The 25,071-nt window shown below is 35.6% G+C and overlaps 1 protein-coding gene across 2 annotated transcripts; it reads right to left on the bottom strand.

Annotated features, from left to right (window-relative positions):
• Nucleotides 1-12,315: 12,315 nt before the first annotated feature.
• Nucleotides 12,316-13,298, bottom strand: LOC101388343 (olfactory receptor 52A1-like). Of its 2 annotated transcripts, XM_087434002.1 has the most exons (2): nt 13,069-13,266; nt 12,316-13,020 (listed from the first exon to the last, which is right to left on the bottom strand). In XM_087434002.1, the coding sequence occupies exons 1-2, from the start codon at nt 13,264-13,266 to the stop codon at nt 12,316-12,318; spliced, it is 903 nt and encodes a 300-aa protein (XP_087290128.1). The 2 variants fall into 2 exon arrangements, with proteins under 2 accessions (XP_087290128.1, XP_004434176.2); XM_004434119.2 differs by having other exon boundaries at nt 12,316-13,298.
• Nucleotides 13,299-25,071: the final 11,773 nt, after the last annotated feature.

The following is a 25,071-nucleotide window of genomic DNA, read 5'->3' on the forward strand; positions in this document are numbered from 1 at the left end:
TTTTAGGATGATGAAAATATTCTGGAATTTCATAGTGGTGATGGTTGTACAGTCTCTAGAGTACACTAACAACTACTATGCACACTTAAAAATGACATATTTTATAGTATCTGAATTATGACTCAACAAAACTAAACGATTAAATAAGTAAAAGACCACCAGAGGATTCTGTTGTCCCACGTAGCACGCTTCCCTACACACAGTTCTCCCCAGACTTAGGCCTTGTTCAGGCTAGAGGAACCAGCTCTGCAGCAATTCTGGCCTCCTGCTCCATTCATTTCTGCCTCTCAGCATTTGATCCTGTAGTCATGTTTTTCTAGATCTTAATTCCAGGGGTATTCACACCTGGCCCTGAATATGGGAAACGCATTTGCAGCCAGGATCTGTACTACATGCTCGGTGAGTACTTGGTGAGCGTTTTCTCACCCATTCCTCACAACAGGTCTATCAGGTGGTACTGCGAGCCCCATTTTAAAGAAGAGGAAATGACACCCCAGGAGTAGGCAGGAAGTTGATGGAAGGGCATTGCAGAAACTCAGATCTGTCTGATTCCTGGAATATGATGTTTGTTTGTCCATCTTTAACTAAGGCAATTCCTGCAAGCTCCCATTTCAACCCTCTTGGAGTAAGTCTCTCATTTAGAAATGTTCATTGCCTCATAGACAGGGCATATGTCAATGTGACACATATCTCAACCTCCTAGTTGCTACAGGTGGTTACCTGCTACACTGGACTCTATCTAATTAGCTTGAGCCCCCAGTTGAAGGGGACTTGAAACCTGGGAGTGGAACAGACCCTCAGTGACTGTGTACGTACCCTCACTTTTGGGACAGGCCTTCTTTATATCTTAAAAAGTTTACATGTTCCTGGATCTGTAGCATGGAAAAAATTTGTCCTAGAAAGGATACCAAAAGGCAACCAAAATGCCAAATAGATCTAGGTGCTGACTGGGAACTTGCCGGAAATCAGCTGGACCGGGTTCTCACACTCATATGAAGGTTATTACAGTAGACTGGCAGGGTTTGTTCAGCAGAGAGGACAGGAGGGATAGTGTTGTGCTCTGAAAAACCATCTCTAGAGATAGTGAAGGCAGATTTGGATATAAGTAAGAACACAAGCCTCTGAAGTCCTGGCAGGATCAAATAAATACCAATAGTTAATTGCCTTTCCCTGGTGTTTGAATCATGTGCTAGCTGGTGTAGACATTCCGCTGACTACCTGAGAGAAAACAAAGGCCAGAGGTAAAATATAAATTACAAAAGGCTGTGAAGTCATGAGAGCAGCATGTGGTGGTCAAGAGCCAACTTTTGGAATGAAACAGCTCTGCCCCTTCCTAGCCAGGACTCAAACCTGGGCAACTTGTGCTCCCGGATGATTACTTGAACACTTCTGAGCCTCAGTTCCATCATCTGTAAAACAAGAAGAAGGCAACAGAAGCTCTTAACTGACGTCTGGACCCACCTATGGAGCTTGCTGCCACTCCTCCACCTGCCAGACACAGCAACTGATGCCCCAGGGAAGTGAGCTGCTGTCCTCGCAGCCTCCTCTCTTCTTTCAGCACCAGCTGCATTTTGAGCTTCTCAGCAGTCCGCTGTTTGCCTCTAAATCTAAATCTAAGCGTGCTATGTTTGTTGTTATAATTATACATGTCAACTAAACATTAGGTAAACAACAAAAAGAAAGTCAATCAATGAAACTAACCATGTAAACAAAATAAAGCACAGAAGTCATGTGATCATTTCAATAATTGCGGAGAAAGGGTACGAAAATATTTAACATCCATGTAAAATAAAATCCATCAGAAAACTAGGAATAATAGGCAACTTATTTCAACTGATGAAATTTATTCATAAAAACCCTACAGTTACCTTCATACTTAATAATGTTAAGCTGAAATTTTTCTATTAGATTGAAAGTAACACAAAGATGCCCTATGTTAATACTTCTACTCAACATTGTAGGGAAGTCCAAACCATAGCAACATGGAAAGAAAAATAAATAAAAGATATAAAGATGAGAAGAGAAGAAATAAAACTATCTTGTTTGTTCATGATCTGATTGTTTATGTAGGAAAACTCAGGGGAAACTACAAATCACTTACTAGAACTATTAAATGAATTTAGCAATTCACAGGATAAAACGCTAGTACAAAAATAAATTGACTTATTATAGAGTAGCAGCAAATGCTTAAAAATAAAATTTTAAATTAGATTTATACTAGTAACAAAACACAAAATAATTAGGAATAATTAAAAAAAAATACTTTCAGGGCTGGCCCTGTGACATAGTGGTTAAGTTTGTAGGCCCACTTCTGCAGCCCGGGCTTTGTGGGTTCAGATCCTGGGCGTGGACATAGACACCACTCATCAGGCCATGCTGTGTTGGCATCCCACATATAAGACAGAGGAAGATTGGCACAGATTTTAGCTCAGGGATGCTCTTCCTCTAGCAAAATAGGAGGATTGGTAATGGATGTTAGCTCAGGGCTAATCTTCCTCACCGAAAAAAAAAAGAAAACGTTTCAAGATTTCTAAAATGAAAATTTGAAAACTATGAAGAGAAACTAAAGAAGACCTAAAAAGAGAGATACACAATGTCCATGTTTATGAGATTCAATGTTGTTAAGATAAGAATTCTCCCTTAATTACTATATAAATTAAACACAGTCTCAATGAAAATCCTAGCAGGCTTTTTGAAGATAGTGACAAGCTGCTTCCAAAAATTTACGTGGAAATGCAAAAGACCCAACAAAAATATTTTTTAAATGAAAGGACAGAGTGGAAGGCCTGACAAACCCATTTTAGAGGATTTACTGTAGAGCTGTGGTGATTACGGTAATTAAGCATTGTTGTTGGTGGTGCCCTTGCGTTGATTCCTAGCAATGCTGTGTACAACAGAGCAGAACCCTGACCAGTCTTTTTGTGCCATCCTCTCCCCTTCCTGGTGCCGTATCAGACAATGCTCCACTGTTATTTGGAAGTGGGTGGCCAGGTTCTTCTTCCACCATGCTGGTGTGTGAAATACCAGTGCACTAGCTTTCAACATCACAGCAACACACAGCTACTACAGTATAACAACTGACAGACGGGTGGTGTGGTTCCCTGACCAGAAACAAACCCGGGCCGTGACGATGAGAGTGCCAAATCTTAACCACCAGACCACCAGGCTGGCTAGTTAGGTATTGATCCACCCACATATAGACAAAAGATTTTCAACGAAGGTGCCAAGGCAATGCAATAGATATATTAATATTTCCTCAACAAATAATGATCTATCAACTGTGTGTCTGTATGAAAAGTGAAAATGACTATCAAGGTTATATTACACAAAAAATATACTCAGAATGTTTCATTGACCTAAATTGAAAACATAATATTATAAAACTTCTAGGTAAAAACATAGGAAAAAATCTTTCTGAACTTGGACAAAGATATTAAAAAAAGAGACAAATGGAAAGGAAGAATTGATAAAATTCCACTTCATTAAAAATATAACTTTTGTCCTTTGAAAGATACCATTAAGAAAATAAAAAGGCAATCCATAAACAGTTAGAAAATGTTTACCGTACATATATGAGAAAGACAACTTGCGTCCCAAATATATATATATACAAGAAAATTTAGCAGTCAGAAGATAAGCCACCCAATGAAGAAATAGGCAAAAGACTTGAACAGATGTTTCTCAAACCAAGATATAAAGATACCAATAATCACAAGAAAAAGTATTCAACACTGTTAGTCATGCGGGAAATGCAAATTAAAACTACAAAAATATACCACTACAGCACCATCCAAACAGTTAAAATCAAAAACAAAAACTCATCAAATATTGGCAAGTTCTGAAATTCTCATAAAATGTTGGGGTCATGTAAAATGTTACAATTTTTGGAAAACAGTTTGGAAATTTCTAACATAAACATATGTCTATCCTCTGTCCCAGACATTTTACACTTACATATTTGCCCCCCAAAAACGAAAGCATAGGTCCACCCAAAGACTTGTAACTGTTTGTTCATAGCAGCTTTAGTTGTCACAGCCACAGATTGTAAAGAACTCAAATCCATGATCAAATGAATGGATAAACAAATTGTAGCAAATCCATACAGTGGAATACTATTTAGCAACAAACAGGAGAGCACTATTGATGAATGAATCTCAAAATAATTATGGTAAATGAAAGAAACTAGAACAAAAAATGTAATCATGTATTGTACATTGCATTTCCATAAATTCGAGGAAATGCAAACTGATCTTTAGCAATAGCAAGTAGATAAGTGGTTGCCCGGAGACTAGGGTAGATGGAGGGATGTATTACAAATGCACATAAGGAAACTTTGGGGAGTGACAGATTGATTGTGCTAATGGTTTCATGGACACATGCATATGTATAGACTCATCAGATAGTGTATTTTAAATATGTACAGTTAATTGTGTGCCATTTTTATAATAAAGTTTAAAAAATCTGCAGTACACCCTAATTCACCTTAACTAAAAAGCAATTCTAAATGGATTTTACCTCTACATATGAAAGAAAAACAATATATAAGGTGACTATATTCATAAACACGAAACAGAGAAGATTTCTTAAATAGGCTTGGAAAGCACTAGTGCTTATTTAAATGTTTAGTAATTTGGATTACATTGAAATAAGGACGTCTGCTTTTCAAAAGTATATCGACAGTATCCTAACAAAGAAGCAGAAAATAATTTTAATATATATAACATAGAAAAGGATTACTTGTAAAATATATAAAAATCTTACAAATATTAATTAAAAAACAATAGAGGTAATCAAGTAGAGAATGGCCAAAAGTCTTTAATTAATTAAAAAAGAATATCCAAATGTGCTATAAATATATAAAAGTTTGATTCAATCTAATTAGTTGTCAGGAAAATGCCAACTAAACCACAAATAGCTACTATTATACCTGCACTATGTGGCAAAAATTACGAGGGGCTGGGGCTGGCCCGGTGGTTTAGAGGTTAAGCACGTGTGCTCCGCTACTGGCAGCCCTGGTTCGGATCCCGGGCATGGACCGACCCACAGCTTGTCGGGCCATGCTGAGGCGGCGTCCTACATACAGCAACTAGCAGGATGTGCAACTATAACACACAACTATCTATTGGGGCTTTGGGGAGAAAAAGGGGAAAAAAAGGAGGAGGATTGGCAATAGATGTTAGTTCAGGGCCGGTCTTCCTCAGCAAAAATAGGAGGATTGGCATGAATGTTAGCTCAGGGCTGATCTTCCTCAGTGTAGCAGTGGCTATGGCATTGGTGGCCAACATTTCTGGTGTGGCTTACAGGTTCCAGGAGACAAATATGGACCTTGATCTAAAAATGCCATAGTTGTGCATTTTGACCTGTCTGTTGGTTCCCTGAGAAACCAGCACAGAGCATCACCTTTGCTCCCAATCCTTTGGGCTTGAGCAACTTTCTGGGAGGAAGTGGGACCTGTCAAAAAGATTTAAATACAAACACTGCCTTACTAGGCAAGGGATAAGAGTTGGGACAAGCAGCAGACAGTTCCAAAGCCCCAAAAGGAGAAGGTAGAGGAAGACATTTCTTGGGGGATATAGGCTCAGAAGGAGCACTGCATATATCATGGAAGACAGTATGTAATATATATGTCCAGGACTGGATACTTGCTCAGAAAAGACACGAGAGAGCCCAGGCTTACATTACTGGTGGATCTGTGGGCTCCGTGAAAGCTAAGGCAGAGTTGTGCATGGCATGGCTTAGCATTGAAGAAGTGACCCATATCAAAGCCAGACTGCAAAGCTTAGGAGATTAGTTCTCTCATTCAGAGATCTATATGTCATTCTCATTCTATGTGGCCAGCATTAGAATACCAAAGCCAGATAAAGGTATCACAAGAATAAAATTCTAGACCAATATCCTTTATGAATATAGACGTAAAATTTCTCAACAAAATACTAACTAACCAAATCCATCAGCATATTAAAAGATTATACACCATGACCAAGTGGGATTTACCCCAGGAATGCAAGTGTGGCTCAGTAGAACAAAATCAATGTAATACACCACATTAATAGAACAAAGACGGAAAAAACCCATGGTCATCTCAGTTGGTACAGAAAAATATTTGAAAAATGTAACACTCTCATGATAAAAACACTCAGAAAACTAGGAGTAGAGGGAAAATTTCTCAACATGGTAAAGAGCATTTATGAAAAACCAGTGGCTAATTTTATCCACAATCGTGAAAGACTGAAAACATTTTTCCTAAGATCAGGTCAAAAAAAGGATGCTCACTTTTACCACTGCTATTCAACATTGTACTGGAAGTTTAGCCACAACTATTAGCAAGAAAAAGAAACAAAACATATCTTAAGTGGAAAGGAAGAATTAGAACTATCTTTATTAAGAGATGGTATGATCCTATATAGAAAGTCCTAAATAATCCATAAAAAAATACTACTAGAATTAATTTTGAAAATTTAGAAAAGTTGCAGGATACAAAATCAATATACAAATATCAATGTGCCTACACACTAGCAATGAACAATCCAAGAAGGAAATTAAGAAAGCAATTCCCCTCACGATAATACGAAAGGAATACAATGCTAAGGAAGAAATTAACCAAGGAGGTACAAGAATTGTATACTGAAAACTACAAAGGAAGTGAAAAGACAACTTTAGAACAGGAGAAAATACTTGGTAATCATATATCTGATGAAAGTAAGGATCTTTTACTTTTACCAGACTGTATAAAAATCTCTTACAGTCAGCAACAAAAAATCAAACAACCCAGTTAAAAAATAGGCAAATGGCTCTAATAGACATTACTCCAAAGAAAAGATACAAACAGCCAGGAAGCATATGAAAAGATGTTCATCATAAGTCATTAGAAAACGTAAATCAAATACACACTGGAAGATACCACTTTATACATACTAGAATCACTGTAATAAAAAAAGAGAAAAGAAAAAATGTGAGGATTTGAAGATGTTGGGACCCCTGTATGTTGCTGGTGGGAGTGTAAAATGGTTTAGTGCTGTGAAAAACAGTTTGGCAGTTCTTCAAAAAGGTAAATCAAGAATTAGCATAGGATCCAGCTATTCTACTCCTTGGCATATACTCAAAGGATTGAAAACAGATACTCAAACAAATACACACATACACATGTTCATAGCAATGCTGTCTACAGTAGCCAAAAGGTGGAAATAGCCCAAATATCCATCAACACATGAATAGATAAACTGTAGTATGATTGTAATATATACATACTATATTATATACATAAATATTATATGTTATATTTGAATATTACATATTTTAATATGTATTATGTATATCATTCTGTCATAAAAATAAAGTACTACGACACGAATGAACCTCAAAAACATAATGCTAAGTGAAAGAAACTAGACACAGGAGATAAGAAATAGTATGATTCTATTTATATGAAAAATCTAGAAGAGATAAATCCGTAGAGACAACACAATTTGTTGGTTACCAGCAATGGAGAAAAGAAAGAAATGAGGAGCAACTGCTGAACGTGTATAGAGATTCTTTTCGGGATAATGAAAATGTCTTGGAACTATAGATGTAGTGGTTACACAGCACTGTGAATGCCACTAAATTGTTCACTTTAAAATGGTTAACTTTATGTTGCGTGAATTTCACCTCAATTTAAAGAAAAAAGAACAACCAGCTGATTTTGAAAACATACTGTGTAAAAAGGAAGTTACATTGAAAGGAAAAGTTTGGAACAAGTTATTGCATTTCTAATCAAAGTTATTTTTTAGGTTCAAATAAGCGTTTAAATTCACATAACCCAAAAAGGCCTTCCTGGATAAGATTCAGATATCAAAATACATGAACAGGAAGCACAGTGTATCAGTAAGGGTACATCAGACATTTCTCTTCCACAACCATGTTTACAAAAGTCCGCACAGTGGTACAGAGGTTATTCTATTTGGTTTCCAACTGAGTATGAGACCATTCTGGTTTAAAAGTTCTACGTCCACCATATAAATCAATATTTCTTACACATATTCCTTGAGCATAGCTTCTGGGTCCTCTAAAGAAATATTGACCCATCATAAAGTTATCCCACACAGAAAAGCCAGGTGCTAAGCATTATAGTCGTGTATTTATATTTCAATTATAGTCCTCTTCATTCAAATGCATTAAGGGTCATTGTTCCAGGCGTTTTCTCCAGAAAACAAATGTTTAGTGATTTTGATTTTATCAGCTCAAAGAAGCTATTGCTAGCTCAAAGTTTTTAAAGATATTCTCCTATATACTCCTTTACATGTTTTTTAGGTTTTTCTTTAATGCTTAGATCTATGATTCACCTTAAGTTAATTTTGGTATGTGATATGAGATAGACGTCAAAATTCATTTTCCCATATTCTAGCTCTCCATTTTGGAAAGACTTTCTAATTCCCATTAAGTAGCTTAGACATCTTGTGCAAAAATCTGTTGACCATATACATATGAGTATATGTCTGGACTCTCTCTTCAGTCTCATTGATTTGTCTGTCTCCACAGTAATGTTGCATGGTGTTCCTTACTGTAACTTTATCATAAACACTGAAATTAGCAGAGTAAATTACTCTACTTTGCTCTTCTTTTTCAATATTGTTTTCATTATGCTAGGCATTACGAATTTCTATATAAACAGTAGAATTAGTTTGTTAATTTATATGAATAATCCTCCTGGAATTAGGCTTTATATTGGATTGAATCAATAAATTAACCTAGGGAGAATCAATATCTTAATTAATGTTGAGTTTTCCAGTCCAGAAAGATACTGTATCTATTTACTTATTTAAGATTTCTTTACTTTCTTTCATAAATATTTTGTATTGTATTCTATATAGGTCTTGAATTTATTTGTTAAATATATTTCAAACTAATGATTTTTGATGTAAATATAAATGAAATTTTTATTTCATTTTCCACTTATACATTCTTAGTGTATACACATTACGTATATATAAAAAAATCTTGTACACTCCAAATTCACTTGTTAGTTCTAGTACTTTTTTATAAATTACTTAGCAATTTCTTTTCTTTTTTTTTTTTTTTTGGTGAGAAGATCAGCCCTGTGATAACATCTGCCAATCCTCCTCTTTTTTTCTTGAGGAAGACTGGCCCTGGCCTAACATCTGTGCCCATCTTCCTCCACCTTTATATGGGACGCCGCCACAGCATGGCTTGCCAAGCGCTGCGTTGGTGCCCGCCCGGCGTCCCAAACCAGCAAACCCCGGGCCACAGCAGCGGAGCGCGCACGCTTAACTGCTTGCATCACCCAGCCGGCCCCATACTTAGCCATTTCTAATTTGAGAACAATGTCATTTGCAGCTAGAAATAATTTTATTTATTTTTCCCATTTTATATATTTTCATTAATATTCTTGCTTTATTTTACTAGCTAAGATGTTAAACACAACATGTGATGCAAGTGGTGGAAGCAGGCATTCTTTAATCGTTCCAGAACTTAGGGAAAAATGCTCATTATTTCACCATTAACTGTGAAATCAGCCATGATTTTTTCATGGAATCTGTCCTGAATTTCATTGAAACTATCTTGAGTTTGTCAATATTTTTTAATACACTGGGATAGTTATATGCTTTTCCTTACTTTTTTTTTTTTAATATGGCTAACATTGTAAATTGTAAAATGCTACAGCAATCATTTATTTCTAGATAGAGTCACTTGATTGTTGATTACCATGACATTTGCTTTTTGATTTGATTTGCTAATATTTTGTTAATGATTTTTTTGTTTATTTTCATGACAGGTATGGATCTTGCAATATCATTTTCAACTTTTGGAAACAGAGATAAACTGGGAGCTATTATTTTTTTCTGTATTTCCTGAAAATGTTTGTTTTGAGACTGGTATTATCTATTGCTTAAATATTTGGTATAATTCACAAATGAAAGTATATTGGATTATGTGAACATTTTAGTATAGAAGAAGAAACAATCCTAAAATTCGTATGCAACCATGAAAGACCTTGAACAGCTAAAGCAATTTTGAGAAAGAAGAACAAAGCTGGAGGCATCACACTTCTTGATTTTAAACTATATTAAAAAGCTGTAGTTATCCAACAGTTTGGTACTTACATAAAAACAGACATATAGACCAGTGAAACCAGTACTTACGTAAAAACAGACATATAGACCAGTGGACAAGAAATAAACCCACACATGTGCAGTCAACTAGTTTTCAGCAAAGGCGCCAAGAATATACAACAGGGAAAGCATAGTCTTTTCAATAAATGGTGTTGGAAAAACTCAAAACCCACATGCAAAAGAATGAATTGGGAAGAGGAACTAAATAAATATTTTTCCAAGAAGACATACAAATAGCCAACAAGTATGAAAAGATGCTCAACATCACTAATTCTCAGGGAAATGCAAATCAAAACTACAGTGAAATACTTGTCAGGATAGTTATTACCAAAAAGTCAAAAGATAAGTGTTGGCGAGGATGTAGAAAAAGGGAACCCTTGTACACTGCTGGTGGGAATGTAAATCAGTATAGCCACTATAAAAACAGTATGGAGGTTTCTCAAAAAATTAAAAATAGAACTACCAAATGATCCAGCAATCCTACTTCTGGGTATATATCCAAAGAAGTAAAATCATTATTGTGAAGTGATATCTGTACTCCTATGTTCATTGCAGCATTAGTCACAGTAGCCAAGATATGGAAACAACCTAAATGTCCATTGACAGATAAATGGATAAACATAATGTGATATATGGGAGATATATATGTTATTCAGCCTTAAAAAAAGAGAGAAATCCTGCCTTTTGTGACAACATGAATGAACCTGGCGGACATTATGCTAAGTGAAATAATCGATACACAGAAAGACAAATACACATGATCTCACTTATATGTTGAATCTGAAAAAAAGGTCTAACTCATAGTAACAGGGAATAGAATGGTGGTTACCAGAGGCTGGGGGTAGGGGGAAAAGGGATATATAGATCAAAGGAAACAAACTTTCAATTATAGGATGGATAAGTTCTAGAGCCCTAATGTACAGTATGGTGATTATAGTTAATAATAATATATAGTATACCTGAAATTTGCTGAGAGAGTAGATAATTATTCTCACTACATACACAAAAAGGTAACTGTGAAAGGATGGATATGTTAATTTGTTTGGTTGTGGTAAATCTTTTCACAGTGTATACATATATATATGCCAAAATATCATGATGTTCACCTTAAATATATACAACTTTTATTTGTCAAAAATAAAAATTTTAAAAGATTCAATTGCTTTATACCTATAGGGATATTCCGGTTTTATATTTCTTCTTTTCCAATTTTTGTAATTATATCTTTCAAACAGTGTGCATATTTTATTTATATTGTTAAATTCATTGGTAGTAATTGATTCATAATATTTCATTATTGATGTTTTAATGTATACAGTATGTAGTAATAAACTTGTTTTCCTTGTGTCAGTGGTTTATGTTCTCTCTTTCTCTGATTTTGTAGTTTTTCCTTATAATTTACTTCATATTTCATTAATGCCTGTTCTATCATTATCACTTCCATCTTTCAATTTATTTATGTTTAATTTGTTCTTATTTTTCTTACTTTTTATGGTATAAACACACCATTGATTTGTTTTTATATATAAAAAGCAACAAAACGAAAACTACATAATGTACATTCATTTTAAGGACACACAAAATAGACCTTAAACTGGGCCATAATGCAAGTCTCAACACATTTCAAATATTTAATATTGCAAAAAGAGTGTATTCTCTGAACACAAGCAAATTAAACGAGAATTCAATAACAAAACATTATCAAAGATTCCTTAAATATTTGGAAATCAAGCAGCACATACCTCAATATCTCATGGGTTAACACAGAAATCACAATGAATATTGGTCTTATTTTTAATTGAAGAAGAATGAAAATATAGAGTTTCAAAATGAGTTGTATGCAACAAAAGCAATGGTTAAAATAAGTCCATAGTTGAAAATTTATATATTCCAAAAGAGAAAGTTGGAACACCAATTATCAAAGCTTCCTTATGAATAAGTGAAAAGAACTGTAAATTAAATCCAAAGAAAATACAGGGAAAGAAATGATAAAGTTTAGATTAACTCAAACGCATTACAGATAGAGAACAAATATCAGTGTCAACCTGAATACTTTTTATGTCAACCTAGCTGTAGTCTTGGAAATAAATGACTTTAAGATTAAGCATGATGATGTGAAACCTCAGCAATTAACACACAGAGTCCAAACTTTCTCCTTCTCTAGGAAATAAAAGTATTCTCTACATGACCACCAACAGTTGACAGATCACTGCTGGGATCCCTGATTCAGAAGAAAAATCTGTGCCACACACTTACGAATTACCCTATTTTTTACACCATAGACAATAGGGTTGAGTGCAGGTGGCAGAAGGAGGTAGATGGTAGGCAGAAGGATGTGGGTAGAGGGGGCAACATGTCCAAAACGGTGGCTGAAGAAAGAGAAGAAGGCAAGAATATAAAACTCAAGGAAAACAAAAATGTGAGCTGTGCATGTATTAAATGCTTTGAGCCGTGCCTCCTTTTGCTGTAGACGAAAAACAGCCTGGAAAATAAGGATATAGGAAATGAGGATAAAAATCATGTCTAATCCCAGAATTGTAAAACCCACAAGGAGACCACATGTTTTATTGACTTGGATGTCTTCTGCAGCCAGCTTGACCACAGCCATGTGCTCACAGTAAGAGTGGGCAATTACAATGGAATGGAAAAGGTGCAGTCTTTTGATCACAATGGGTAACAGATCAACCAGCACTGTAGCTCGGATTGCCACCATCACTATCATGCGACATAGGAGGGAAAGTGTAAGGATGGATTTGTGCCTCAAAGGATCACAGATGGCAATATAGCGGTCAAAGGCCAAGGCCAACAGGATGCCAGACTCCATGCACTGCAAGGCATGAATGAAGAACAGCTGAGCTAGGCAGGTATCAAAGACCATGGAGTAAGATCTGAACCAGAAGATGGCCAACATCTTGGGAGCAATGGCTACACAGAGGCCTATGTCAGTGGCTGCCAACGCAGCCAGGAAGATATACATGGGTTGGTGCAGGCTGTGTTCTGTAGGGATGATGATTAACAAGAAGATATTCCCCATCAGAGCCAGCAGGCATACTACAAAGAAGGAAAACCCAATCCAAAACTGCACATGCTCTAGTCCAGGAATTCCAATCAAGATTACGGTTCTGGGGTTCAAATATGACATGTTGATTGATGCCATAGAGATTAGTATTCTGTCTTCTCGCCACTGATTCTAATATCTGCAAAAGAAAACTTGGATGGGAACTCAAAAGGCTTCAGCCCTCACTGTCATTCAACCACAATGAGCTAGTAAGTTCAGTGCTTTGGATGGCAGTTTAGCCAGAATGTCCTGGGGTTCTACAATACACATTGGATGGGGCAGCAAAGAATCCTACAACATCTTTACCAGAGCTGGAAAATGAAACAGTTTCAGGATTCCTGACTTAACACTTAGCTCTTGTGGAAATGGAATCTATGAAACTAGGAGCACTGATCTTGGGCATCTTTCATGAGCTGTAGCCTAGTTTGTTTGATAAACCACCATTGGGTATTCCTTTTATAGCTACTTCTAAATGTCAGCCAATTTCAGTTGGAAATTCTCCTCGGAGCCTTGGTGTCCTAGAAGAAATCCTGTTTCTCTTGCCCTGTGGCATTAGTATATAATCCTATGGGAGCTCTCAATATTAGCCACACTACTCCTGGTCCTGGAGAGTCAGTTATTTATTCCTTAGTCATTGGCATTGGTTTTCAAATGGGGTTTGTTAGAAGAGAGTTTATCTTTCTTATATTAACTGATACCTTTATCAAAATATTGAATAAACTACTGTTTTTTAGGGAACTACGTGGTCCTTACTGGAGATTTGAAGAGGGTAGTCTTCTTTCAGACACAGCCAGGTGAAGTTTGTTCTCTAAATGAATTAAGGCCCATTTATCTTTAGGGTAGATTTGTCAAGTGGAATAGGGATTGTGAAATAGAAAGGCTGTTTTTTACTGGGGCTTAGGAGAAAGAAGGAGAAGGAAAAGGAGAAAGAGAAGGAGAATAAAAATAATACAGAGGTACTAAAAGAAAGAAAATGGACAATTTAATTAAGGACAGTGTATCAAAAAATAACAGTGGAATCTGGCTAGGTTACACAAACTGTGAAGCTAGAGTAGCATAATTATGTTTTCATCCTAGAGATTAAAGATTAGTGGAACACTGGACTCCTTGAGTTCTGCATAGAATTTTATATTGGGCTCTCGACTTTTTCTTTTTAGTAGCTTTACACTATACTCTGACTCCATATTATGACTCTATACTCCACTCTGAATTATTAGCTGTAGTTTGTATACTGAAACATCTTTGAATACAATGCCCAGCTCTTAATACCTCCCTAGTTCCACAGTCTGTCCAGATTTTGACTCATATTCCTTTTGGGGGGATTCAAATCAACTTAACAGAACCTTCTTTTTTTTTTCCTCCCTTTTGTTTCAGTTTCCTTAATCACTCTCTAATATTTTAACCATTTCACATTTTGATCCAATCTCTCCATGTCTAAAGACTGATCCTAATCGCTCCCACAAAGAAATTTCCTCAGATCTGGTCACCTCCGTACACTCTGGAAAAAGAAATCTTTTATGAATAGCAGTAGAAGTCTCTACTTCTGTTTTTCTCTGGATGGCAATTTCTTGAAAAATATGAGATAAGTAGTTGTTTTGTGGGCACATGAAGTACTTGTATGGGAGTATAAAAGGGATTTTTTTGTATAATAATTCTTATATGAAAGAAAAAAAATCGATGGAGGGACACTGAAATCTCTTTGCCTATTTACCCTTGTGACTGGACTAATAATAAAATTGACACAAGGCCAGATTAACAGGAGAAAAAAAAACAATTTAATACATGTGCATGGGACATCATATTAATGATGCTCCTTGAGTAAACAAAGCAAGTAGTTTATATATCTTTTTACACAGAGAAATAATAAATTTGTAAGAAAATAGACAGGAAAAAGAAACTTAGGTTTGGGGTATGTAATGTGTGAGGAATTTAAATAGAGTTTAGGCTTGAGGCAGTAAATTAGTAAAAGTAACAAGGTATGTTTATATAGGCTTCTCAGCCCTGAATTCCTTAGCTCTGGTGAGAAGGATGCAGGAAGAACATCTTTCACATGGGAGATTTATTTTCTGCTTTCAGGGAGACTAGAGAGAGGAGGGTCAGGACTTTACTAAGTCCAAACAAGTAACTTTTTAAAAAAATCAATATGCCACTGTGGGATATTTTGGGGTGGTCTACCCTGATCTCCAACAGTAGCTTATAAAAAGTCTGTTTATTTTGTCAAGGCATAAACAGGTTGTGGAATATTGAGAAGAGATAAAACAAAGCACAGAGAAGTGAAAATTTCTTGATAATAAAAATGAGGAGAACTCCATGAGAAGAGGAAATTTCTACAGCCTAAGAGCTTTCCTCTATCATCTTGTACATAAGATTAGCCATTCCTCCAAGCAGTCATCAAATGATCAGAGTTGAAATAATTAGGTGATATCCTAACTAGTTGACAGATTTTTTGCAGTTGAAAAAGGTCATATGATTTAAGAAAAAAAAAATTTGTAATAATTACTTCTCTTTTACTGGATTTGAGTACATAGAACTAAAATGGGGAAGATACATGCATCTAAATTTAATTAAATCCAGTTTCTTGAGACACAACAGAGCATGAGTTTGATTACCCTTAGTTTTTAAAAAATTATATAAGTGCTACTATATAAGAGATTGTCTCATTCCTACTTACTGAGTGAAAGAGGAAGAAAAGGTGATAATGGGTGATCTCCAACAGAAGACAGAGGGTAAAAAGGAGGTTGGGGTATCCTTTAACCCGACACAAAGAGGACTGAGCTGCCCGGATCTTTTCAAGGCATACGATTCTCTTATCTTCTACTTTCTACATTACTCAAACAACCACCACATCTCCATAGACACCAATGGCAGATCACCTCTTAATCATCTTTTTCCATTTTCAATAAACCAGGGAACATTAGAATTAATGACGATCCTGTCAACTTAAACCCAGAAAACTTGGGAACAACCTTACTTATGTCTTTAATTACTTGGGATTTAGAAATACAATAAAACATCACCTAATTACCTATGAAAATCTTTCAATTCTAAATTACATTAATCTAGCCCCTTCTCCTTTTTTTGATAAAAAATTCTAAGCAGCAAAAACGTGGGCCAAGAAATTACTGAGAAAAATAAGACTTAGATACCCTATTCTATCAATTTTTCCTAAAAGAAACTGCCATCACAACCCCTTATCAGCTACCAGTTCCCAATTTGTAGGGACAACAACTTGCCTGCAATGAGTCGAGGGTTGGCCTGGCGTGGGAATGGGTGGGTTGCATCAATTTGTTTCCACCAAAATTTCCAGAACATATTAATGAAAGAGTGGCTGGGTATTCCTGAATGTCTGGGTTGATCACAGAGCATCATTATCCTTCTGATGCCCCTACAGCATCATTACTCTTCTCATCTCAAACTTCCTTCCCAGAGGCAAGTTGGTGTCAGACCTGGAACACGGTGTCAAACAGTGTTCTGGTTTCTAGACAAAAAGAGTCTTCCAGTAATAAGAACTGGGGAATATCTGGTCTTCGGTCACATTTAGAGCCGTTTAGTTGATTCTGAGCTTATTAAGAGCGAGATCAAGTGAATGTGAGAGAAGGAGATTTCTTAAGACTTTGAAATGAAGAATAATTATTTTTCTACCCTTTATCATCTGGCAAGACCTGTATTTGAAGTAGAAGTGTAGGTGCTATTCTGCTTATAAATACAATTATACTGCTACTACTACTATCACTTACTTAAAGAATGTCCTGATTCCCAAAATTTTACAGTAACTTTGAGTTTTGAATGAAATTTCAATACATGTTTTTTAGGTACAAGATTTTCCAAGTTTCCTTTGTTAATGGACACATCAGATAATTCACCACCATCACCTCTGTCCCTTGATAGCAGTTGAGATTAACTTCAATGACAATGCTTATTCAGTGTCACTAGTGGTCTACTCAAATTCCCAGATAATAAGTTTCATAGAATATTATCCATAATATATTTTCCCTCCTAGCAATCTGGGGATATTTTAAATGTGGGCTGTTCTTCTAACCTCAGAGTTTTAGTAGTTCACTATATTGCCATTTGCCATAGAAAATCAGTAATTCACTGATTGCAATATGAAGCTGGCTAACTGCCTTCTTCTAGCAGGCTCCCAGATAACAGAGTTTTAGATGATAATCACCAAAATGCAGGCATGATTTGCATATAGATTTTTTTTTCTCTGAATGTGGCTCAGCTGCTTGACACTCACTCTCCAGTTCATGTGAGAACATCACTAGCTGTTTATGCTCAGTTTTTCAGTATAATTAAGCTATTAGTTACTGTCTAGTCTCAAAATCATCGTCCAGCTTCAGTATACATACAACAATCTATCTGAGGGGAGAAGAAAGTACTTTATGGTAGTGTCAGTTGTTGTTTTCAATTTTTTCCATGTCTTTTTTCCTCTCAGTTTCCTCAGGAATCTATTTATTTATTTATTTGTTATTTGTTTTCTTAGTCTATCTCACTCAGTTCCCTCAGAGTCTCATCAATTGTCTACTCTTTCTGGTACATTTAACTTATTCCGTCTCTTTTCTCCTACATGCAGATACAAATGTTTAGTTATCATTAAAATAATGTAATCTCTCTTTTGCCCAGAAATAGTCCAGAGATCTTTCCCATTGTATTTTATAGCTAAGTTCTTCAGATAATAGTTTATAATCATTTATTATTTTTCACATACTGTATTAATATAATTTTATCTTTTTTTCTTTCTACTGAAAGTTTACATGCAAAGAAATACATATTTGCTTTATGGCTATTTAGTATTTTCTCAAGAGAAACAAACACATAGGTCCACAATAAGACTTGTTTAGTAATTTTTATAGCAGCTTTTGCATGCTGGCAGTAAACCAAAAACAATCTGTCAAAAGGATAATGAATCTTAAATATTCAATCTGATGATATTTGACATGTGTTGTATTATTGCATTACCGTCATCCAAAATAAGATATTGAAAACTTCTAATATCTCAGAAAGGTACTCATGCTTCATTCCAGTCATTTTCCATTTTCTTCACTCCAGGACATTTTTCTTGATTTTTATCAAAGATAAGTTTTTCTTTTTCTTAGATTTCTCTTAAGTTGAGTCACAAAGGATAATTTAGAGCCAATTAAGTGAAAAATGTAATGAAGAATTTTAAGGAGAGAAATAGCAGTTAGCAAAGGAAGAGAGTCATGAAACAAGTTTTCGACATATATACACACTTAAATGTTATTACACTTCAAATATAATATGGAATATTGTGGGAGATGCTTTCAAAGATAAAGATTGGTGTCAGAGTGTGAAATTATTATATGTATGTATGTGTGTGTACATACAATGATGAGTTTCAGCATTATTCTGTATACAAGAGACAACATTTTAAAGATTGTTAATGGAGGGTGAATATAGTCAGCTTTTCAATTGCATACTTAATTTTTTCCTAACTATACTTACGAATAATTGACAAATATAATTGTATACATTTAAAGTGCACGATGTGATGATTTGATATACATGTACATTGTGTAACGATCAACAAGATCAAAATAATCAATGCATCCATCTCTTCATAAAATTTGTGTGTGTGTGTGTGTGTGTGCACGTGTGTGTGTGTGGTGAGAATGCATAAGTTCTACTCAGAGGAAATTTCTCATATAAATACCATATTATTAACTAGCCACCATGTTGTACATTAGATCCTCAGAACTTATTCATCTTTAATTTAAAGTTTGTACCTGTTGACGTATACCTATCATTTTCTTCTCCTCCCAGCCACTGGCAACCACTATTCTATTCTCTGTTTCCATGAACTGAGCATTTTTTTTTTTTTTTTTAGATTCTAAATATAAGTGATACCATGCAATATTTGCCTTTCTTTGTCTGGCTTACTTCACTTAGCATTATTCCCTTCGAATTCACTCATGTTGTCGCAAATGGCAATATTTCCTTCCTTTTACTGGATATATAATATTCCATTATATATATATATATATATATATATATATATATATATATATGCATATTCTTTATCCAATCATCCATTGAGCAGCACTTAGGTTGTTTCCATATCTGGTCTATTGTAAATAATGCTACATTGAACATGGGAGTGCAGATATCTTTTTGAGATACTGCTTTAGTTTCCTTTGGATGTCTACCCAGGAGTGGGATTGCTGGGATCATATGATAGTCTTATTTTTAATTTTTTAAGCAACCCTTATACTATTTTCAATAGTGGCTATGCCAATTTACATGTTCACCAAGACAGCACATGGTTTCCCTTTTCTCTACACCCTCAGCAACATTTGTTATCTCTTGCCTTTTTTTTTTTTTGTGAGGAAGATCAGCCCTGAGCTAACATCCATGTTAATCCTCCTTTTTTTCTTTTTGCTGAGGAAGACTGGCTCTGAGTTGACATCCACTGCCAATCCTCCTCCTTTTTTTCCCCAAAGTCCCAGTAGATAGTTGTATGTCATAGTTGCACATCCTTCTAGTTGCTGTGTGTGGGATGTGGCCTCAGCATGGCCAGAGAAGTGGTGCGTCTGTGCCAGCCCGGGATCTGAACCCGGGCTGCCAGTAGTGGAGTGCACACACTTAACCGCTAAGCCCTATATCTTGCCTTTTGATAATAGTCATGCTAACGGGTGTGAGGTGATATCTCATTGTAGTTTTGATTTGCATTTCCTTGATGATTAGTGATGTCAAGCACTTTTTCATGTTCTGTTGGCCATTTGTATGTCTTCTTTGGAAAAATGTCTCTTTAGGTCCTTTGCCCATTTTTCAATTGGATTATTTGGGGTTTTTTACCATTGAGTTGTAGGAGTTTTTTATATACTTTGGATATTAACCCTTCATTTAATATATAGTTTGCAAACATATCTCCCGTTCTGTAGGTTGACTTTTAAATTTATTGATTGCTTCCTACGCTGTGCAGAAGTTTTTTAGTTTGATGTAGTCTCACTCATTTATTTTAGCTTTTGTTACCTGTGCTTGTGGTGTCTTAGTCAAAAAACCATTGCCAAGACCAATGTCAAAGAGTTTTTTTTCTATCTTTTCCTCTAGGAGTTTTACAGTTTCAGGCCTTACATTTCAGTCTTTAATACACTTTGAGTTAATTTTTGTCAGTGGTATAAGACAGGGTCCAATTTCATTCTTTTGTATGCAGATATCCAGTTTTCCCAGGACTGTTTATTGAAAAGACTATCCTTTCCCCATTGTGTGTTCTTAAAGCCCTTGTGAAAGGATAATTGACCGTAAATGAATGGATTTATTTTTGGGATTTCTTTTCTGTTTCATTGGTCTATGTGCCTGGTTTTATTCCAGTACCATACTATTTTGATTACTATAGTTCTGTGATATAGTTTGAAGTCAGGAAGCACAAGAAACAAAAGCAAAGGTGAAAAAAAAAAAGCAAAAATAAACAAGAGGGACTTGTTCTGCACAGAAAAAGAAACAATCAACAACAAAAAAAGGCAACCTATGGAATAAGAGAATATATTTGCAAACTGTATATCTTATAAGTGGTTAATATCTAAAATATGTAAAGAACTCATATAATTCAATTGCAAAAAAATAAATAAAACAGTTAAAAAATAGGCAAAGGACCTGAATAGATATTTTTTCGAGATATATAAATGGCCTATATTTATATAGACATGGGAAAAGATATAGGAAAAGGTGCTCATCCTCACTAAACATCAGGGAAGTGCAAATCAAAACCACAATAAGCTATCACCTCACACTTGTTAGCATGGCTGTTATCAAAAAGGCAAGTGATAACAATAACAAGTGGTGGCAAGGATGTAGAGAAAATGGAACTCTTATACCTTGATGGTGGGCATATAAACTGGTACAGCCATTATGGAAAACAATATGGAGGCTCCTCTAAAATTTAAAACCAGAACTACCATATGATCCATCAGTTTCACTTCTGGGAATAAATACAAAGGAAGCAAAATCAGTGATATCTGCACTCTCATGCTCATTGCAGCATTATTCCTAATAGCCAACATATAGAAACAACCTAAGTGTCTATTGATAGATGAATGGATAAAAAAATTGTGGTATGTATGTACAATGGAATGTTATCCAGCTATAAAATAAAGGAAATTTTGCCTTTCACAACAACATGGATGAGTTTGGGGGGCACTATGCTACGTGAAGTAAGCTAGAAAGAAAAAGACAAATATTGTATGGTATTACTTATATGTGGAATCTTAAAAAAACGTTGAACTGAGAAACAGAATGTACAATGGTGTTTGCCAGAGACTGGAGTGTGGGGGAAATGGGGAGATATTGGGCAAGAAGTACAAAATTTTAGTTATAAATTGAATAAGTTCTGAGGATTTAATGTATAGCATGGTGACTATAGTTAATAGTATTGTGGTGTATACTTGAAATTTTCCACAAGAGTAGATCTTAAGCATTCTCATGGAAAACAAAATGCTTTTGATGACATCCAACAATCACAATTTTGTTTTGTGATTAAAAACAAAATCAAACCAAAATCTCAATATAATACATTAGAAGGGAACTTCCTCAATCTGATAAAACTCATATATGGAAAACCTAACATGTACCATAATACTTAACAATAAAAGACTGAAAAATGTCCCCCTCAGATTAGGAACAAGATAAGGATGTCCCCTCCCACCACTTCTATTTAACAATTTACTGGTAATTTTAGCCAGTGCAATTAAGCAAGAAAAATTTACAAAAGGTAAGCATCCAGGCTGGAAAGAAAGAAGTAAAATTATTTCTATTCACAGATGACATAGTCTTATACGTAGAAACTCCTATGGGACCCACAAAAAATTGTTAGAGCTAATAAATGATATTTTAAAGTTACAGGATACAAAATCAATATGTAAATATTTTATTCACATACAGTAACAATGAACAATATAAAAATTAATTTGAAAAACAATTTCACTTACAATAACATCAAAAAATCAAATACATAAGAAATAAAACAAAACAAGTACAAGAATTTTACACTCAAAATTTTAACACATTGTTGAAAGAAGGGTAAAAAGATCTAAATAAATAGAAAGATATCCCTTTTTCATGGATTAGAAAGTAATATTATTTGGTTGGAAATAATTCAAATATTGATGTACAGATTCAATTCAACCTCTATCAAAATCTCAGCTTCCCTTTTTTCCCACAAAATAACAAGTGGATCCTAAAATTTATTAGGAAATTCAAGGGACCTAGAATAGCCAAAGTAATTTTGAAAAAGAAAAACAATGATACAGCAATCATGCTACTTGTTATTTACACGAAAGAGCTGCGATTTTATGTCCACACAAAAAACTTGCATACAGATATTTATGGTAGCTTTATCCATAATTGCCAAAACTTAGAAGAATCCAAAGTGTGTGAATAGATAAATAAACTGTGGTACATTCAGACAATGGAGTATTGCTAAGTGCTGGGGAAAAAAAAAAAATATGAAGCCATGAAAAGACATGGAGGAACCGTAAGTATATATTACTAAGTGAAAAAAAGCCAATCTGAAAAGGCTACATTTTGTAAGATTGTAATTACAGTCATGCATTGCTTAAGGACAGAGATACCTTCTGAGAATTGTGTCATTAGGCAATTTCATCATTGTGCGAACATCATAGAGTATACTTACCCAAACCTAGATGGTATATAGCCTATTACTCACCTAGGCTATATGGTACTAATCTTATGGGACCACTGTTGTATATGTGGTCTGTTGTTGACCAAAACATCTTTAAGTGGTGCATGACTGTATATGATATTCTGGAAAAGGCAAACCTACGGAGAAAGTGAAAAGATAGGTGATTGTCAGGCTGAGGTAGGGGGAAGAACTGAATAGGCAGAACACAGAGGATTTTATTGCAGTGAAACTACTCTGTATGATATCCTAATGATAGATATATGTCATTATAAATTTGTCCAAACGCATAAAATATACAGCACCAAGAATGAACCCTAATGTAAATTATAGATTTTGAGTGATTATGTGTCAATACAAATTCATAATCATAAAAATGTACCGCTCTTGTGGGGGATGTTGATAATGGGAGAGGGTATGTATGTGTTGGGACAGGGAGTCTATGGGAAATCTCTATACCTTCCTCTAAATTTTACCGTGAACATAAAACTGCTTCAAACATATAGTCTTTAAAAAAGAAAAAGAAAAACCAAATGGGAGGACTTACATTTCCTGATTTTAAAACTTGCTACCAAGCTATAGCAATCAACAGAAAGTGATGATGACATAAGCATAGACATATAAATCAATGAAATTTAATTGAAAGTCTATAAATGAACCTTACGTCTACGGTCAATTGATTTTTTGCCAAGGATGGCAAGACACTTCAAAGAGAAAAAGAATAGTGCTTGATACTGGGACAACTGGGTATCCACAGGCAAAAGAATAAAGTTGGAGAGCTACCTCATACGATATACAAAAATCAACTGGAAATGTATCTAAAACTTAAATATAAGAAGCTAAAATTACAAAACTCTTAAAAGAAAACAAGTGTAAATTTTATTGACATTAATTTGGCAATGGTTTCTTAGATATGACACTAAAAGCACATGCAAGAAAAGAAAATAATAGATAAATTAGAGTCCATAAAAATTAAAACTTTTGTACCTCAAAGGATAGTGTCAAGGAAGCTAAAAAATACTCCCAGAATGGAAGAAAATGTTTGCAAATTATGTATCTGAGAAAGGACTAGTATCCAGAATATAAAGAACACCTATGACTTAGTAATAAAAAGATAAATACCCCCATTAAAATTGGCAAAAATGTGAATAGGCATATGTCCAAAGAAGATATACGAATGGCCAATAAGCACATGAAAAGATGATCAACATCATTAGTCATTAGAGAAAGGCAAATCAAAACCACAATGAGATACCAGTTAACATCCTATAGGATGACTATAATTAAAAAGATGGAAAGGAGGGTTTGAGAACTGGAGATCTTCCAAAGATAGGCCTCCTAACATTGAGAGCTGCAGCTGCAGTGGCTGCAGGTTATAAGTGCCATCTCCAATTTAAAGTTCTCTGCCATTTGAAAACAGGCTTTGTCAACAGCTTCTGAGAAGAGTAGCCTGTGCCTCTGAGGCCAGACCTGGGCTTTTGTAAGAGCATGATGCTCCTAAAAGCACAAAGCCTTGGGTCTTGTGCCTCTGGCCTCCCAGGTTCCCTCTTTGGAGCATTTTACCTACCTCCCCAAGTCCCTAAGCCACTGTGTGCTGAGGTCCTTCCTGAGATTCTGTCACCCTGGCAACCTGTCTGTGCCTGTCTGCTTTCAGCAAGACAGAGGGCCACATACAGAGTCAGCTGGGAGGTGTCTGCAGAGAGAGGTGACACTCAGCAAACTGAGTCCAGGGGAGATGCTAGGAGCTGACAGGCACAGAGAAACAGGGCAGTGTGTCAACAGGAGGGCAGGGGCGCTGCCATAGGCACCCTGTAAGGCTTGCCACAGGTCCAGACTGCTCAGTGCTATTTTCATCTTTTGATTTGGAGAGAGTGATTACCCTGGAGCACCTGGGTCTGAAGACAGAGGCCTGTCCCATACAAAGACCACTGGAAGTATACTGACATGTGCCATCTCCCTTCCATGCTAATCCTAGCTTTTGTGGAATCTCCTCTCAAACACAAGTGTCAAGTGTGTGCAGTCACAACTGTGCTGTGAATAGATCCACTCACTTCACAAAAGGAATGTGGAATTTGGCCCCAGGAAGGGTTTGCCCAGCCCAGGGCAGCTGTTCAGTTGCCTAAAGCTTATGCTGATTGCTGGCCATCAGCACATCCTGCAGGCCCACCCTGCCTACCTCACACCTCGGGTCATGGAGGCCCAGCCCCAATTCAGTGTGCTATCTGAGCTGGCAGCTGGAGCAGCCCTTT

The sequence above is a fragment of the Ceratotherium simum genome, chromosome 7 (genome assembly GCF_057802395.1).
Source record: "Ceratotherium simum simum isolate JZ-2026a chromosome 7, ASM5780239v1, whole genome shotgun sequence".
NCBI classification, from domain to species: Eukaryota; Metazoa; Chordata; class Mammalia; order Perissodactyla; family Rhinocerotidae; genus Ceratotherium; species Ceratotherium simum.

Coding starts and splice junctions, on each gene's coding strand:
- LOC101388343 (XM_004434119.2), bottom strand. CDS start 13,266: ATGGCATCAATCAACATGTCATATTTGAACCCCAGAACCGTAATCTTG.